Genomic DNA, 15029 nt, shown 5'->3' with positions numbered 1-15029 from the left:
TTTTTTTTTTTTTTTTTTTTTTTTTTTTTTTTTTTTTTCCTGCATTCCAGGCAGCAAAACACGGCGCTGATCAGGTTGCTAGTCACTTTCCCAGCTGCTGCTGTAATTAATTTAGGTGTGGCGATCACAGATCCGAGGGAGAAGGACGAGGCTGATTTCGCCCGCCTCCCCTTCCCTGGCGCAGCCCCCAGCGCAGGTAAGCCGTGCTCCAACTCTTTGTAACCGAACAAAAGAGGGAGCGGGCGCCTGACGTCAGGGAGCAGCATCCCCACGGGGGAGCGGCCGGCTGCTGGGCTGACCCCCCCCTCCGCCCCAAACCGACCCCCTGGGCTGGGGCGGAGGGTTCGGGTTAGGGTTAGGCTGGGTTAGGGGGCGGCGCCCGCAGAGGCTGTCCCGCAGCATTGCAGGACCGCGGGCTGGGGGCGGCGCTCGGCAATGGCCGACACCAAACTTGTGCAGACCCCAAAACAGCCACCAAAGTAAGTTCAGCGGGCGGCAGAGGTGCTGGGCTCGCTTTTACCGTCAGCGGAACCCGGCGGTGCCGTCGCGGTGCTGTGCGACCCGGCAACCGGGCGGGAGGAGGAGGAGGAGGAGGAGGAAGGGCACAGGGGCGGTCAGCGGAGGGCCCTCTCCCGACGGGGCGCAGCGTCCGGGGGGCGAGCCGTCAACCCCCTCTCCCCGCCCCCCTCCCGGGCGAGCTGTCAGCGCCGCCGGCTCCTCCTCGCCCCCGCTCCCCTCCTCGCCAGCGTCAGCACGGAGCCTTTGGGGCGGTTTCAGCTAAAACAAACAAACCCGCCAAGATTCACCGGCGAGAGACGCGCCGTCGGCCCGCAGCTTTAGGAAGGGGGGCCGAGGGGGCTGCAGCCCCTCTGCGGCCCGATACGGCCCGATTCGCCCTCCCCCCCCCGTGGGCGCCCACACGGGATGGGGGCCCGGCGGGGTGGGGGAGCCCCCCCTCGGGGCTGCGGCAGAGCGGTGCTGGCCCCTCATCTGTGGGGCTGGGGGAGGGAGACGTTGTCGGTGCCGATTGTTAACCCAAATAATAATAATAATAAAAAAAATCGTTACAGCTGGGCGCTGGCTGAATATGGCAATTACTATTATTGCCAATCACGATTACGAATAATTATCCTGAAAGCACGAAAGGCTCAGCTGCCAAGGTGTTTTGAATAATCGTTCCGAAATGAGCAGCGAGATGTTAGGTTCACTCACAGGGACGACTGCAAACTTTCAGGTGTAGGAGTCTCTAACAGAGATCCTACCCCCAGCAGGCTCTGATTTACTTGCCAGGTTTCACTTTGTCATCTCTTGCAGGTTCAGTGGAGTTTTGATCCCATAGAAGCCTGCATGGGGCTCTCCTGCTGCACCCATCCTGCCCTCCTCCACTGAGACCCATGACCGCATCAGGTGGCTGGCACCTTCCCAAGATGCTGTGCTCGGGTCCCTCCATCTTAAACAGAAATGCAGCAAGCAGGTTACCTCCTAATGTGGTAAGGGGAGTGAAGCCCTGCTCGCTCTGGGTGCACAGGCCTCTCCTTTCGGGTATTTGAAGTGATGTGCAACTAGGAGGAGGTCACAGGTGACTGACAAGTTCAACCTACTTAGCTCAATTATCCAAGTTTCATTTCCAAATTGTGTTCAATTTGATCTTCCTGCCTCCCTCCAAATTATCTTAGAGGGGAAAAAAATCAAACGAAAGCAGACAATTTAAGCCAAATCCTGTATACCATTATTTATATGCAAAATCATTTTTGTGATATATACTCCTATTAATGGTTATTGGATGCCGGATCCTTCCAAGTGGATTTACAAACCTAGCCATCAAATTATTTCAAAGGCAAGCCTATTAGGGACAAAAAATAATTATGAACTTTCAGAAGCTTTGTAAAAATAACTTTCTGCATGTTGTCTCTTTAAATTTTACTTAAGTTTTGTTTTTAATTTAAGCCTGGAGGCACAGTAGAGAGAGATGCAGAGTCTAATAAGGAGTTTAGAAAATAATGTGCTGTAATCCAGTGCTGAGCTATTTCCCCATAAAATATGGATAAGGAATCAATTCATAAGCACAAATATCTACTACGACTGAGTTTTAACATAACGTTTCACATGAACATTCTTACATGCATTATTAAGGAGATAACAAAAGTGCTTCAAATCAAGCCCCATACAGTCACATCTGGAAATGCTCTTTTCTGCCTAATTTTCATTTTTTTTTCCTCTGAAAAAATGTTAGAAGAAAAACTAGTCTGTCCCCTTGTATATTAACTGTTACCATCAGCTTTTAATCAGCAACATGTATAGTTAGATTTACAGAATCTATTCCATGTTGCCTCTTTTAGTGAACAGTAAAATGAAGATAGTATCTTTATTCATTTATAGAACCTTATGTTAAAACTAAAACCACACACAAATAGCATATACATTGCTTTATGCATATAGACAGGCATGCAGATACATAGACACAACACACATATATGTGGAAACAAGTCATGACCATGAGTTGGAAAACATAATAAAAAGTATCTGTGCATTTCACCAGATCCGAAGTCAGACATCATCAGATAAGAAGTGGTCTAGGGAAAATTAGTTTAAGATAAGACACAGCTAATTTCTGAAGGTACTGGAGCTTCAGCAGGCTTGCCTGTACAATATGTAATTGCTGTCGGTTTTAAAGAAAGCTCCTTAGGCTTTTGAGTCAAATAAAACATTGCCTTTAAGTCATGAAGGGTTAATAAACTTGCCACAAGTTGCAAGCAGTTGAAACAGTTGTTGGGTTTTGTTGTTTGTTTTGTTTGCTTGTTAACGTAGAATGTAATGGAATTATGTTCTGAGGACAAAGATAAAAGACATCTCTAAGATCTGTTTTGCGTTTATTTATTTATTTATTTTTGTGTTTATCCTTAGAATGGAAAGGCAAACAAAGTATTTTCCAGAAGAAAACACTAAGGATTTTTTAGGAAAAAAAGAAGCCAAACCACCATCACTGTTGTTTTTTAAATACTCTGGAGTTTTCTGAATGACTCTGATGTACTCACATCCGTATCACAACTATTTTCTTTTTACTATTGTAAGTGGATATTCAAGCTAAATTGATGCTTTATGTATATCCTGTCTCAATTTGTAATACTCTATTCTCTGTAAGGAGATAATTTGAAAAAAAAATACAAAAAAGAAGTGATACCACTAACAACAATTTACTTACATTCACAAACCTTGAAATTGATGCATCTCCTATCAATCATAGTCAGAAGCCACAGTAAAACACATCCAACATTTGTATATCAAAAGTAGGACTAAAAAAACACCCTGTTTTGTTCAATTTAAATGTCCTTCAACATGTTGTCATTTTATATGCTGGTATCACTGGGTGATTCTTACTATGGGTTAGCTTTCTTCTGCCAAACGTATGCATGACAGTAACCTTGCAAAATTAAAGTGCATGCCATTATACTGCACAGATGTTTGTTCTCACTCAGTTACTGACAATGAAATACTTATTAAATAATAATAAGGAGATATTGACTTCTCTATCCTGTCGATATGAAGATCTGTTGATCTGTGAGGTTAATATTGATGAGGCAGAGTGAGGTAAATGTTTCATCAGGAAAGCAAGTAAGTCCCAATTCCAGCATAAAAAAGCCAAACTTTGTACATACGTATAAATTAATCCTTTTTGCATTTATTGGGTAGATGAACACCAGTTCAACCTGTCAGCTAATGCTGCAGTAAATCCTTGACACTACGTTCAGGAAATGTATTCCAAAATATGTCTATCATGAGTATTTCAAACTAAGCTCAAATGATGCCAGGCACTTAGGGTCTTTAGTCATGCTGCATGCTCTGTTATGAATGGCACGTTTCCTCTAAGTATTACTGGATGGCTCCACATGCACCATCAATATTTTTCATGTTAAGGAGATTTCTGTTTGAGCTGGCAAAAGGTAATTTTATTTTTTAATGGGATGAGCTCTCTGTCAAAATATTATTTTTATTTGTTGTCGCATCAAAACATCTGTGAAAGTTCCCTCTCTTTACCCTCTGCCACAGAAGACAATACTGTACATGCTTTGAACAATACAAAGAGCCATTTAACTTGATGGGTCTGGCAGAACAGCTACTTTTTTGTTCATTGTTATCTTTAGATTTTCCTTCTTTCTTTTTAAGGGAAGCTCAGAGCTGCTTTTTTTTTGAAGACTATTCCATCAGTCAGGTAGGTCTCGTACTTTGACAGCATTATTTAAAGGTATTATTTTTAATGTATAACACTTCCACATGTAACAATCTGTGTAACTTGCTTCTGGCTCCTGTATAGAAATGAAAAAGACATGACCCTAACATGCAAGACAATAAGTCAATACAGTTTGGGGTAAAAGTGCCAAAAGATTCAATTGTCAATTTTTCACTTTTTTTATTAATTAAAGTCTTGATGCTGAGATTCGATTTGCAGGTGCAAAGGACACATGCAAAGCAGCTCTCCCGGTAGTGTGACTGCTTGCAAAGCAAGAGCTTAGTCACTCTGATCCTTGTGTATGGCAATGACCTAAAAATCCAAGTATCACTTCAGCTGCTCCTGTGAGCTATCTCCATCTGGTTTACGGGGTGGAAGAGCCTTTTTCACAGCATCCTCCCTCTTGCCTGTCTGTAGCACAAATGTGTCCCATCAGGGAAAGCAAGGGTAGCACACAGTGCTTTCTCTGCATTAGCAGGACATTTTGTTGCTGGGACAGTGCAGGGAAAATTATTGCTGTTTGTGCTGCTCCTGCTCTGGAGGTGCTAGGATGGCAAACCAGTGCTCCTTCTAGGTATCACTTAGGGGGTCTAATACTTTCGTTTGAGAAAGATAATAAAAACATGGATTCTTTTTTTGCCCTCATGCTTTTTTGTCCTTCTCATGCCCTCCTCCCCTCTGTGTGTTCAGCAGAACATTGTTGCTGTTTGTTTGTTTGTTTTGCGCCTAAGGCCACGATACTGTTATTATTATTATTATTATTATTATTCCTGTGTTCACCCAAAGCCATGTTAAAACCAGTGCGGTTTGGTGTTTTTTTGTTCTGCAATGCTGGCTATTTCTGATTTTTAATATTTTTGCCCTTCTAAATCTCAAAAAACTTTCTCCTACAATCATCTGAAGTATTTCTCAATTTCTGCTTAACAGTAGTCAGATGGCAGAGTGTCTGTGGACTGTTTTTGGTTCATGGGTAATTCATGTTCTACGATTTGGCTGGCTGCTCTTAAACATTTTCCTTCTAATGCACATCAGCTATTCCTTGTAATACAATCACATGAAAACTTTTAATTCACACTGAGATATTCATAAAGTTCTCTAACATTTTCAAAATGCATTTTGCCAGTTTGGCGGCACACATTCTGTTAACCTCAAGACTCTGGGGCAAGGCTTCATGTGTACAGATATAACTAGATAGACCATGGACTTGTGTTCCAAATCATCTTTTTGTGTATTTATCTGAATGTATTCATGTGAAACAGCATTAGATTCTCAAATCTTGGGCATGAAAAAGGAGCCAAGAAATATGTTAAATGCCTTTGCTAGTAATTACACTTGAGAAATATGATCATATGCCTCCACTTTGGTGCACGTCCTTGCAAGTGCAAGGTATATTCTCCATGAAGTTCACATTAAGATACCAATCTTATTTTTCAATGCAGTTTCAAGGCTGGAGTCCTTACCTGTGTTTCCTATATGGCAATAAGCATATTGATGGAACAATTGTTCTGCTAGTGGATTAAGCTGAATAAGAGAAAAAAAAAAACAGTAATAACTAGGGGGCTCTCATGTCTAGTTGTACACTGCACAAAATAGATTGCAAGTGAAAGAAAAGGCAGCAAACTGTGTAAACTGAGTACAGATAATTCCCATGCTGTGAAAACCCTTCTACCTTAAGAACACTAGCAATGAAAAGGTTACAAGAAAAGGGGTAATAAAAATATCAAGAGAAACAAAATAGAAATAGGTTTCTTTGCAAGTAGAGAAGCCACTTTCTAATATGGTGGCCTTACACACAAGTACATTTGTCTTCCAGACCCTCTGCTGTTGATTAGAATTCTGATGCCACTGGAGGGGTTACAATTTTCTTGAGTTTCTGGATCTCAATTGCGCTGTCAAGGGGTCATTCTTTCTGGTAATAAGGTAGCTAGTGGCCCCTGGGAGAGAAGGAAAACAATTGACTCTTGAAAGCAGAAACATATACTGAAGTCTAGAGTAGATTTCTGGCAGTGGACCAAGTCTTTTCTCATAGCATTTGTCATTGTAGCAATGAAAAAATTGTGGGAGTTCTACAGGCGGCCAAAAAAGGAAAACAGAACACAACAACAACAAAAAAAGAACTAGATGTAATTTATTTTGGAATTATATTTAAGAGCAGGTTGTTTTTTGTTTGTCACACTGTTGGTTCACTTGTTAGAGATGTGGATCCCATTAGATAGAAATATGTTGCTTATTTTAAAGCAAATGATTATCAAATGACTACACTTCAAAACATTTTTTGCTTTAATTTGAAGTGAAGTCATTTGAGTTTGAAACATATGCCTTTGCTAAATGCAGAATATTGTGTTGCCAAAAACAGACAACTTCATTTTGAGTCCACTGCTTGCGAGCATTGTTGATCCTGGACGTCACTGACAATATGAATCTTGGAAATAAGTCTTTAAAGAGGTCAGTAGTAAAGTTTCTCTTATTACCACTAGGATTTAATTTCTTTTTCCTTCTCCCCCCCAGCCTTTTTTTTTTCTTTTTTTTTTTTTTTTTAAAATAAATAATAAAAAAATTCCATCAGGTCAAAATGGTCTCACCACGGAATCATACTCAACTAGAACAAATGCTATATTGCATTTGATTGGCTTTGGAAGTGTTATTCCACTTTGAACATTGTACTAGAGGATAAAGCTCACTTCTGAAAAAATAATTTCCACTTCTTTCTAAAAACTGGTAGAATTATTTCACAGGCTATATTACCAGGCTTTTATTCTTTTTTTTTTTTTTTTTTTTTTTGGGGGGGGGGGGGGGCGGGCTGTTGTAGTATAATCATATGTAAAGCATTGATGCATGTGTGTGTATGTATAACACCACACAAACACATCACTGGCATTATATGTAATTTGACATATGATTTGTATTATACTTGCAAGATTTTAAAGTGGATTTCAAATTTATTATGCGTTCTAGCACTGCAGCAGATATACGCAGATTCATCCCATCCTTTAATTGAAGTATCCAATATGGGATTTTAGCAGTTTGAGGCTTGCTCTGTTGTCAATGGAAAAGGCAGGCACACCTGGAAACACACTTCTCTGAAGGTACATGTCTTTCTTCACTGACTATAGAACAAGCCTAGAGCAAATACACTCCTATTTAGAATAAATGACTGGCATGGACTACAAGAAAACCCGGCAGGAATGTGCAGACAAATTGCTGTACCTGCTCCCATCACCTATAGGTTCTGGGCTGAAAAAAAAGATCTGAAAAAGGCTGAAAAAAAAGTTTGGGATCTAAATCAACTCATATAGATAATTGCTTGTGAAGTTTTACTCAGAAGAAAACCAAAAGAAACATGGGCTCAATCTGTTTAATTTTAGCTGTTGAAAAGTTGGACATCCAGTCTATACTAGTTGTCCCCTTTTACACCAAATTCTACTCATTTAACTCATTTGTCTTAGAATTACATGAATTATGCTGAGGAGGATGATCCTGAGACAACAGTGAGTGATAAAATGATAGGTGGAGGCACATTAATTACAGAACAAATTTAGATACCTAAGTTAGGAGAGGTGACCTTTGGATTAGGGTTTTAGGTGCCTGGGACAACTTTTAGAGAGCTAAAGCAAAGTGAGACAAAATCAATTTTTTGCTAGCGGATTTTTGCAAAAACATGCAGAGAAAGAGGCATTTGCAGACTTAGGGGAAAAAAAAATAGTTCTACTGTTTCCTGGCAAAATCCTGACAACCTCCTGCCTTGTTGCATTAGGTAAAATGGGAAGGACAAAGAACATCTCGAAGAAGCCCTGATCTCACACCACATACAGTATTGTGCAATACTGTATATACAGGCTGCGGAAGGAAGAAAGAAAGGTGCTACTCCTTATGTAGTGTTAGGAAGGCTGGCTATAAAAATGACTTTTCCTCATGCCTATATGTGGGCACAGGGAAATCGGAAATAGATATTTTCACTTAAAATCCCAACTCTCTCTCTCTCTGTAACACACACATGAACACAAAATAGCTGTAGTTTTGCATATACATTTCAATGTCCAAGAGCATGTCAGTTTTATCTTGTTTATCTCTTGCTCCAGACAGCTCATGGAAACTCATTTTCATACAAATATGTAGTCTCGCTTTTTATTCAACCACAAAAGCAAATTTATAAAAACCTCCAGTGTGATTAAAATAACTAACCTTCATTCACTCTGAAGGTCTTTCCTCTGTTAGTTTTTTTAGTTAACACTAATTGTAATGTCTGTTGTTATACTTCTTGTAAGGGTGAAGTTTGGTCCCAGGCAGATTCTAATTGGACTTTGTACACATTTACAATTTCATTTATAATTCAGGATCCTACAATGCACCATTTGTTTAAAGAATATGACTGTTGTTTTCAGACCTTTTAATTTAGAGCATCTGTTGTTGAAGGAGCTGAAAGTTTGTTTACTCATTAATCAAAATATTCTAAAGGTAATATTCCAAACAATATCTTGCTGTCTAGAATAATACAGTAACAGTAAACAAAAATATAGTACTGAAGTTAGCCATAAGACAAACTAACTGGTGACATGTTCTACTGCGAGCTGAAGCACCGTCAGATTGTCAAGAGGAATTAGTTCTTAAGCAAGGTATTTATAGGAACATAAGACTGGAAGGCACCACCAGGGTCACAGAATCATTGTAATAGAAGAGAATTTGTTAGAAGACATTCCCATATGATCCTATGAAAATCCCCCCCCAGCTTCTTTGAAACTCCCTGGTGGTCTGACCATGGGGTGAAATTCTATTTTGACTGTAAAGCGGCACTCAGCATTTTCTGACTGTATGATCACAAGGTACTGACCAAACACTTAAGCAATTTAATGCCTGTAGGTGCATCATTTCCCCGGACCTACATCCTAGTTCTATCTGTTGACTGACTGAGCAAAGAACAATTAATAGTCATTCCCCCTCTCTGAAAATCAAGAAATGTATCAGGAGTAAAAATCCTTCCTGGATATAGCAGCTAATTAATAAATGTCTTCTAGTAGGATAAATAAAATATAAATACAGCTGAAATACACATTCAGTGGACATAGTTTAAGAATTGAGAACAAGAGCTGCTCTGCTGTCCTTACCTCTTAAAATGAGGCTTTCAAGACTTTTGAGCAGCTGGTGACCAGATAATTCAGATATTTGCAGGCAGAATTGCACACAGAAGTGAAGAGGAATCTGCTGCAAAGGCCTGAGCAACTGCAGCCTGTGGTGATTCATCCTACCCACAAGGCAAGCAGCTGTTTTCAGCAGACTCTGCAGCTTTTGGGTGGACTCAGTGGCCTGGTATCCTTTCTCCTGCAATGCTATTAAAGTGAGTGGAATTACATACAGGATGAACTTGGCTCTTTAGGTGTGGGAGAAACCATTTCCAGTACTGACATATGGATATTAGCACTTCTTTATGCAGGGCTTACAGACAGGCTTTAGGAATGTTTACAAGGTGGGAAGGACAATGAAAAAACATGTAAAATCATTTTACCCCGATTCATCTTTGGAAGGGACTTTGCATGTGGATCTCTCTCTTTCCAGTTGGCTGCTTCTGCCAGAACCCGTTCTTCCAACTCTGAATCTCATATCCCTCCCACAGCAAGGTTCTGTCCAGTGGAGGACTGGGAAGACCATATACATTTCCTCCACATTCCCACATGCTCCTAGTCTTGGGGACTAAGGATAACACCGCTTAGTGTTAGTTCTCAGGAGTTGGTACGAAACAGGATGCCAGCAAATCCTTAATATGTGGGCTTTGCCGCAGTTCTAGGAACAAAAGCTTTTTTTTTTTTTTTTTTTTTTTTTTTTTTTTTTTTTTTTTTTTTTTTAAAATTTTTTTTTTTTTTTTTTTTTTTTTTTTTTTTTTTTTTTTTTTTCTTTTTTTTCTTTTCTTCTTCTTCTTCTCTCCTGGCAATCTAAGGATGGCAAATGCATCCCACTTGCAGAAGAATTTTAAGGAAGTCAAGCCAGTCTCTCATCAGCCACTGTGCCCATACCCAACAAGATAATACATCTCGTTAGTAATTTAAACTGAAACAATGAACTGAGTCAAGCACTGTATTTTTATACCTAGGAGACCAGCTGCCTTTCAAGGCTGCAGAATTTTAAGAGCCATAGCAGAGTTACACAGCAAGTTGAACCAACAACTTTCTTTCACAGATGCAACAGTGCACACAAGCTATTTATCGGACAGTGGCCACCAGAGGTGGCTGGAACATAAAACTGCTCCCAGAATACACCTCGTTTAAGATATTTGCTTCTTTTGCCATGGGTTCACTGCATTCCAGAAGGCTGGTATTGTGGTGAAGAAGTTTTATTCAATCTCATTTTACACTTTCACTCATTATAAATGTGGGATGTTTGCCATTTCTGTGGTGTGATATCATACACATAGAAAAATAGGGTGTGGGAAGGTCTCAACTGTTAATGATACAAAGGTACAGGGTCACTCCTCAATTAGAAGTTTTGCTTTGACATAGATGTGCAAACCATTACGCTTAACCTCACAGCAGAATTTGGCCAGACATTCTCAGAAATTTGTCACAATTAGTCTTAGTGTGTGAGGCACAGAAAACATCTGGATATATGGGAACAATTTCAGAACATTATTCTCTTCTGGCATTCATATTTTTCTGCTGCTGATTGAGTTAATGATTTTCTGCTAATACATTTTCAGATACCAGTGTTGATATACAAGTTCAGGACAGATGGGCTAACTGCTTGGTTTGAATCTTGAAAATGAAGTATCAAGATTGAAAACAACATGAAAGTGCTTAATTTTTGTATGCCTAAATATATGACCAAAAACAGGTAAGAAGGTGATCTTTCTGAAGCAGCAGTGGGGAGCTTGTGATCTGAGTGATCACCTGTGAGTTACAGCTCATAGGTTTTATGTCTAGTTTTGCAACTGACATCTGAATAAACTTTGCTACATAATTAGCCTCTTTTTACACAAATCACCTTTTAAATGACACTAATCTCTACAGTCTTTACGTGGTTACTTCCTGAAACTTAATTCATTAATGTTCATGAAATGCAATGAGACACTCAGACAAAACGTATGAGGTATGTGAAGACTATATACAGGCTGCTGTACCATAGCGATCCTACAGGGACCTTTTAAAAAAGAAACAAACTGCTGTATTTCACATACTATTTTTGTTCCTGAAACAGTCCCAAGGCCAACTGAGGTAAGAGCAAACCTCAGGTTTATTTACATTTATACACAGGCACCTACAGATAGATATGTGCACAGGAAGTCATAAGTACAATCGTGCTAACTTTCCCCATTAAGAGAGGAAGATGAAAAGGGACAGAACGGTGCTTGGCAATGCAGGAATGCTTACTCATTACTTTTATTTCCTTCCAGAACAGTTCATCAGTGCAAACACTTTACCCTTGCACTTCAAGCAAGGTCACTGAGACACTCGGTGATGTGCTGAGCAAGACCAACTCAAGCTATCATCAGTTGAGGCAGCTCTACTTTATGTGTAAAGTATGTAAAAAATGTATGTAAGTTACAGCTTCAGGGAGTCATTGCAGACTACAGAAATAGCTGACAAATGCTTTGTTGCCTTTAAACAGGTAGAACACAGAGCGTATTCAGGTAACTCTTTTTTATTTTCTTTCTCCCTACTTCCTACATTTCCTGCACTTTCCCACTACTGTCCTGATGTAGGACTTTTCCTGAAAGCAGAAAGTTTTTGAAAATACTAAAAATCTGGAAGAGAAAATTCATTAATCTAATTTTTACTAAGAATAAACAAAGCTTTGTGATGCATATGGTGTAAGTAGCAGCAAAAATGTAATATTCGCTTTACATTAAAGCTTCTCAAGCAACAGAAATAGGAAACCAGAAGAGAAACACATCTTGCAGATGGTAGCAATAGCACCCTAGTATTCCCTCTGAATGCATTTCTACATTTTCATAACCCCTTGTTCTGTCTTAATAGTCTCAAGTCTCAAGTTCTACAGCTCCTTTCGCAGAGATACTTTATATTCACTTCCAAGCTGCTTGTAGGCACTGTGAAATTTTGTTCAGCTTAATATGAAGAACCTACATGGAACCTACATCTCTTCTTTTGTATTGTTGCTTTTTTTACCTCCAGATGTTCAATTACTTATGAGAGTACTCAAGGAAACATAGGTATGTTTTATGCCAGTACTGAATCAGTTTAATTGAAAAAATAATATGTGATGTGTACAGTAAGGGAATTTAAAATGAACTCCCTAGCATATTCATGGTTAAATACAACGGTTTTGCTTTCTAATAGGATATAACACAGTGTTACTAAATGATTCCTACTAAAAAAAAAAACAATGAACTTAATACTCACATCAGAGCATTGCAGGGAGCCAGGCACACGTCACAGATTATACTGGAGAGGACAGCAGGCAGCACTGTCACCCACCAAAGCCCCATTTCCAGTCATTTTGTCCTTTCAGTGACGGTGAAGTTCTTACGCCCATGAAAATGTGCCACTAGCAAGAAAAAATTGATCTTAGGTAGTGACTTGTCATGCCTGATTGATGCTTAGGACTAGCAGGAGTTACATGGCAGTAAAATCTCTTCTATGCTAAGCACACATATGCATATATAGGCACAGTGGAAGCTTATCTCAGAGCTCCTGGAACTACTGCCACTGCCTTTGCTGTTTTGCTTACATAGCACAGAGCTGCACTGGTAAAGATACAGATAGGACAGATGTAAAATTGACAGGTGAAGTATTGTTTTCTCTAATAATATGGATCAAAATGTTAGATTTTCCTCCACATTTATCAAACAATCTTCTAGCACATATTGGCAATAGGTTCCCTCATCCTTCTAAATGGTCGTAAATAACTGTCAGGTTCACTGCATACCAGTCTTTGTGCACTGGTGTTACTGAAAGCAGGGCTACCATCAGCTGGTTTTGAACCCCTAAGATTTCAGCTTGGAGTGAAACTAAGTTCTGCTGTAGTTAAGTAGGTTCCTAAACTGCGGAAAGCTTGAGAGGTTATAGAAGGAGCATTATCAGATGCTTGAACTGTTTTTACACTTTTCCCCAAACATACCCTACTAATCCCTCAGAGAGAGTCTGGGCTAGATAGTTCTTATCTCTGGCTAAAGAAGGTTTTTTGTATGGACTTCTTTTATTCATAGTTACTGAATCAGCCTTTAGAAATTCTATAGAAAACCAACCCTAGGCACCATCTCCCAGGTAATAACAAGGCAGACAGTTAAACAATTAACACATGATTGTTTGCAGCTCAGCACATGGTTGATCTCCAAGCAGGCCTTGGTTCTTGTAAGAAGGCCTTATAGGAGGAAGGCTCCTTTTCCCCTGCAGCACTAGTAGGCAGTCTGGAAGCACAACAGGCGATTGGCTTTAAAGGTCAAGAGGAAAGCCCACCGGGGCTTTCTGTTGCTCGGCGGCTTCCAGCTGGCCATTGCTCTAAGGTAAGCACAGCCTGCTGGGGCTCAAGTGGCCAGCACTGTTCCTGTATTCTGGGATTTAGTGGGAGTACGTGTGTGCTTTTGTGTGAGTCCCATGATCTACTCTTGCCTCTATAGAGGCAGCTGGAAGTGGTGTTTCCTGGCTGGGACTTGGGTAAGCTTGTTGGGTGAGCTACTCTAGGGAGAAGCTAGAGTTGTTTTCTGGGCTAGCCTGAAGGCACACTCTTACCTGCTACAAGTGGTTCGTGTTTCTCCTGGAAATCGAGATGTGAACTGCATGAAGCTGTGCTTGGAGCAAAAGTGAGGAGCTATCTGTGTGGGACAAACCAAAAGGCTGCTCTGTTTCTTTCTTAACTTAAAAGATATTACTAGATGCTGGGAATGAACTTTTGCTTTGCTGTTGTTAGTGTGTGTGGAAATGGCTTGTTGCAGAGCATGCTGTGCTTTGTTGATGCTTTCAGCTCTTTGTTTTTCCTAAAGCTTATAGAAATAGTAAACTGAGTGGCTTGTGATTTACACCTCTAATAAAGCCTGATGGGTACTGATGCAGCTTTATTTTGTGGCTATGGTTATTCGGTGAATGTTTCCAGGTCATGAATGTTAATGCACCTTTCAAGTACACCAATGACACTTCCAAATGACACCAATGACACTTCCAAAGAACCTTTTATATTCCCAGGATGATCAGCAGACCCTTCTGTGTAAATAGACATCTAGTATAACTTTGCCATAACACATACATACAGTCTTATTTATGTTATTAAAATACTGCATCTAGCAACATGTCTGGTTTTGCTAATAGAATATCAGGTTCAATTACTGTTAATCCTTAACGTTTGCCATGCTTTTCATGCAGTGCAATAATATTATTAAACTAATAATAATAACATTTTTAATTTCTAGAATATGGACTTAGCATTTGGAGAAACTGTAAAAGCATTTTTTTCTTTCTTTTTCTTTCCCAAAGAATGTTGAAATATTGGAGAGGTGGAGCTGAAATATAAGCAATAACAGAAACTGTGCCTTATTTATTTCAGGAGCGTGGTGTGGGTTGTATACAGTGCTTTAGAAAGTACTGATATTCATACTTACAAAATTAATTCATAAATATAATATTGTATGTATTTCTAATACTTAGTTACATGGAAGATACCTGCTCTTCCATTTTGAAAGTAGAAGGGAAATAAAATGGAAAAAATGATATTGCTGATACTGGGGACAGTGGAAAGTCTTCTAGTAACTCAAGTGAGCTTTGGAATGGACTTAGTATTCTGGCAGAAGATGAAGTATTTTCTCACTTCCAATTCTGGCAGACTCCTTTTTCTGTGGCTTTCAGTAATGCCAGTACTTAAATTA

General features: G+C 39.7%; 1 protein-coding gene across 4 annotated transcripts in view; it reads left to right on the top strand.

The window, feature by feature from the left end:
* LOC118168609 overlaps nt 1-15029 on the top strand; it is a 102767-nt gene that overhangs the window by 11995 nt on the left and 75743 nt on the right. Inside the window, exons 2-9 of one of the 4 annotated variants that reach the window (XR_004751670.1) lie at nt 51-196; nt 1315-1490; nt 4165-4210; nt 6585-6673; nt 10914-11732; nt 11822-11843; nt 12346-12383; nt 13791-14222. The exons of 1 other annotated variant lie outside the window; for it this stretch is intronic. Coding sequence is in view for 1 of the 3 variants with exons in the window: in XM_035329126.1 (XP_035185017.1) it covers nt 4165-4210; nt 4448-4511 (110 nt within the window). In the remaining 2 variants the exon portion in view is untranslated. Of the gene's footprint in view, nt 1-50; nt 197-1314; nt 1491-4164; nt 4211-4447; nt 4927-6584; nt 6674-10913; nt 11733-11821; nt 11844-12345; nt 12384-13790; nt 14223-15029 lie in introns of those variants that run through there. 2 more of the 4 variants (XR_004751671.1, XM_035329126.1) reach the window with 2 other exon arrangements.

This window comes from Oxyura jamaicensis, chromosome 5, assembly GCF_011077185.1.
Source record: "Oxyura jamaicensis isolate SHBP4307 breed ruddy duck chromosome 5, BPBGC_Ojam_1.0, whole genome shotgun sequence".
NCBI lineage: Eukaryota > Metazoa > Chordata > Aves > Anseriformes > Anatidae > Oxyura > Oxyura jamaicensis.
Note: the sequence above shows the minus strand (reverse complement) of the source record. Positions and strands in the feature narration are given on the sequence as shown.